The 1,643-nt window shown below is 54.0% G+C and overlaps 1 protein-coding gene across 1 annotated transcript; it reads left to right on the plus strand.

Annotated features, from left to right (window-relative positions):
- Nucleotides 1-235: 235 nt before the first annotated feature.
- Nucleotides 236-1,434, plus strand: GUITHDRAFT_61717 (hypothetical protein; the record flags this gene model as incomplete). Its single annotated transcript, XM_005830592.1, has 6 exons — nt 236-305; nt 522-616; nt 762-805; nt 877-925; nt 1,104-1,229; nt 1,363-1,434. Coding segments are annotated over 6 exons (456 nt in total), but the record flags the coding sequence as incomplete, so codon positions are not given.
- Nucleotides 1,435-1,643: the final 209 nt, after the last annotated feature.

Below are 1,643 nucleotides of genomic sequence, written 5' to 3' on the forward strand. Positions count from 1 at the left end.
GGGTCTGGGGGGGGGGGGGGGGGGCGGGAGAAGCAGGAGAAACGAGATAGAATAGGAGGTGATAGTGTGAATGAAAGAAGAAGAAAGATCAGGAAGAGGTAGGAGCAGGAGCAGGAGCAGGAGCAGGAGCAGGAGCAGGAGGGCGAGGAGTACGAGGTTGATGATGAGGAGAAAAGGAGTAGGAAGATCAACGGGAGGAGCAGCGGGATTGGGAGGCTGCTGATGACTGTGAAATGAAGGAATCTCTCTCATCGTCGGTGGAGGTTTCCACGGCAAATCTACTTTGCTCCAGGCACTGCAGCAAGGTTACGAAATCTTCCCAACCTCCTGCTCCTGCTCCTGCTCCTTCTCCTCCTCCTCCTCCTCCTCCTCCTCCTCCTTCTCCTCCTCCTCTTGCTCCTGCTGCTGCTCCTGCTCCTCCTCCTCCTCCTCCTCCTCCTCCTCCTCCTCCTCCTCCTGCTCCTGCTCCTCCTCTTCCCTGATAACGACCATAACCGGCATCGAGGCTCATTGTCCTTCAGGCATCTACAATCACATTCCTGGTGATGGACGAGAGCTTGTGGTCACCAACCCACATGCCGTGACGATCAGAGCTGAAGATGGAAGGAGCATACAGGTCTGCTGCTGCTGCTGCTGCTGCTGCTGCTGCCATTCCTCCTCCTCCGTCCTCTCTTTCTTCTCCTCCTTCCTCTCCTTCTTTTCCTCCTCGTTCTCCCTATCTGCCCCCTCCTCATCACTCAAATCTCTTACAATTCTGGCAGAATGTCAACATATCTCCTTTCATTCAAAATCTTCCATTCGGAAGGTAACACTCCCTCCCTCCTCCTCCCTCCCCTCCTCCTTCTTTGCTCCTCTCCTTGAAATTTGTTTTGCCAGACCAACCGTAGATTTTTGCACCTCCGACGCTTCCGGAAGTACTTCCCAGGTAGAGAGGAGGGAGGATTTGGAGGAGGAGGAGGAGGAGGAGTTGACAAGAAGGGAAGGGGTGGAGAATAGGAGCGAGTTTGTTGGCTGAGAGACATTACAGGCAGCAAACATCATTGAAAGCCTTGAAGATGATGATGGAGATGATGATGGAGATGATGATGGAGATGATGATGGAGATGGAAATGATTGTGCTGCTGCTGCTGCTGATCATGATTTTCCATCGTCGGCTTTTCTTTGACCCTCAACCAGTTGGAGCCCAAGTCCTGCTTATCGATGAAGATACCGCGGCAACGAACTTTATGGTAAAGAAGCAGGAGCAGGAGCAGGAACAGGAACAGGAACAGGAGCAGGAGCAGGAGCAGGAGCAGGAGCAGGAGCAGGAGCAGGAGCAGGAGCAGGACACGGGGGAGGAGAACTGATGGAAGTTTGCCGCAGATAAGGGACGATAGGATGACGAAACTTGTTGCCTCCTCCAAAGAACCGATTACACCTTTCATTCAAAAGGTGTCCACTCCACTCCACTCCACTCCATTCCACTCCCCTCCCCTCCCCTCCCCTCCCCTCCCCTCCCCTCCCCTTGCCTTCCCTCCTCTCCTCTCCTCTCCTCTCCTCTCCTCTCCTCTCCTCTCCTCTGCTCTGCTCTGCTCTGCTCTGCTCTGCTCTGCTCTCCTCTCCCCTCCTCTCCTCATTCTACTTTGATGCAGGTTAAAATCCTC

This window comes from Guillardia theta (genome assembly GCF_000315625.1).
Source record: "Guillardia theta CCMP2712 unplaced genomic scaffold GUITHscaffold_45, whole genome shotgun sequence".
Lineage (NCBI taxonomy): Eukaryota > Cryptophyceae > Pyrenomonadales > Geminigeraceae > Guillardia > Guillardia theta.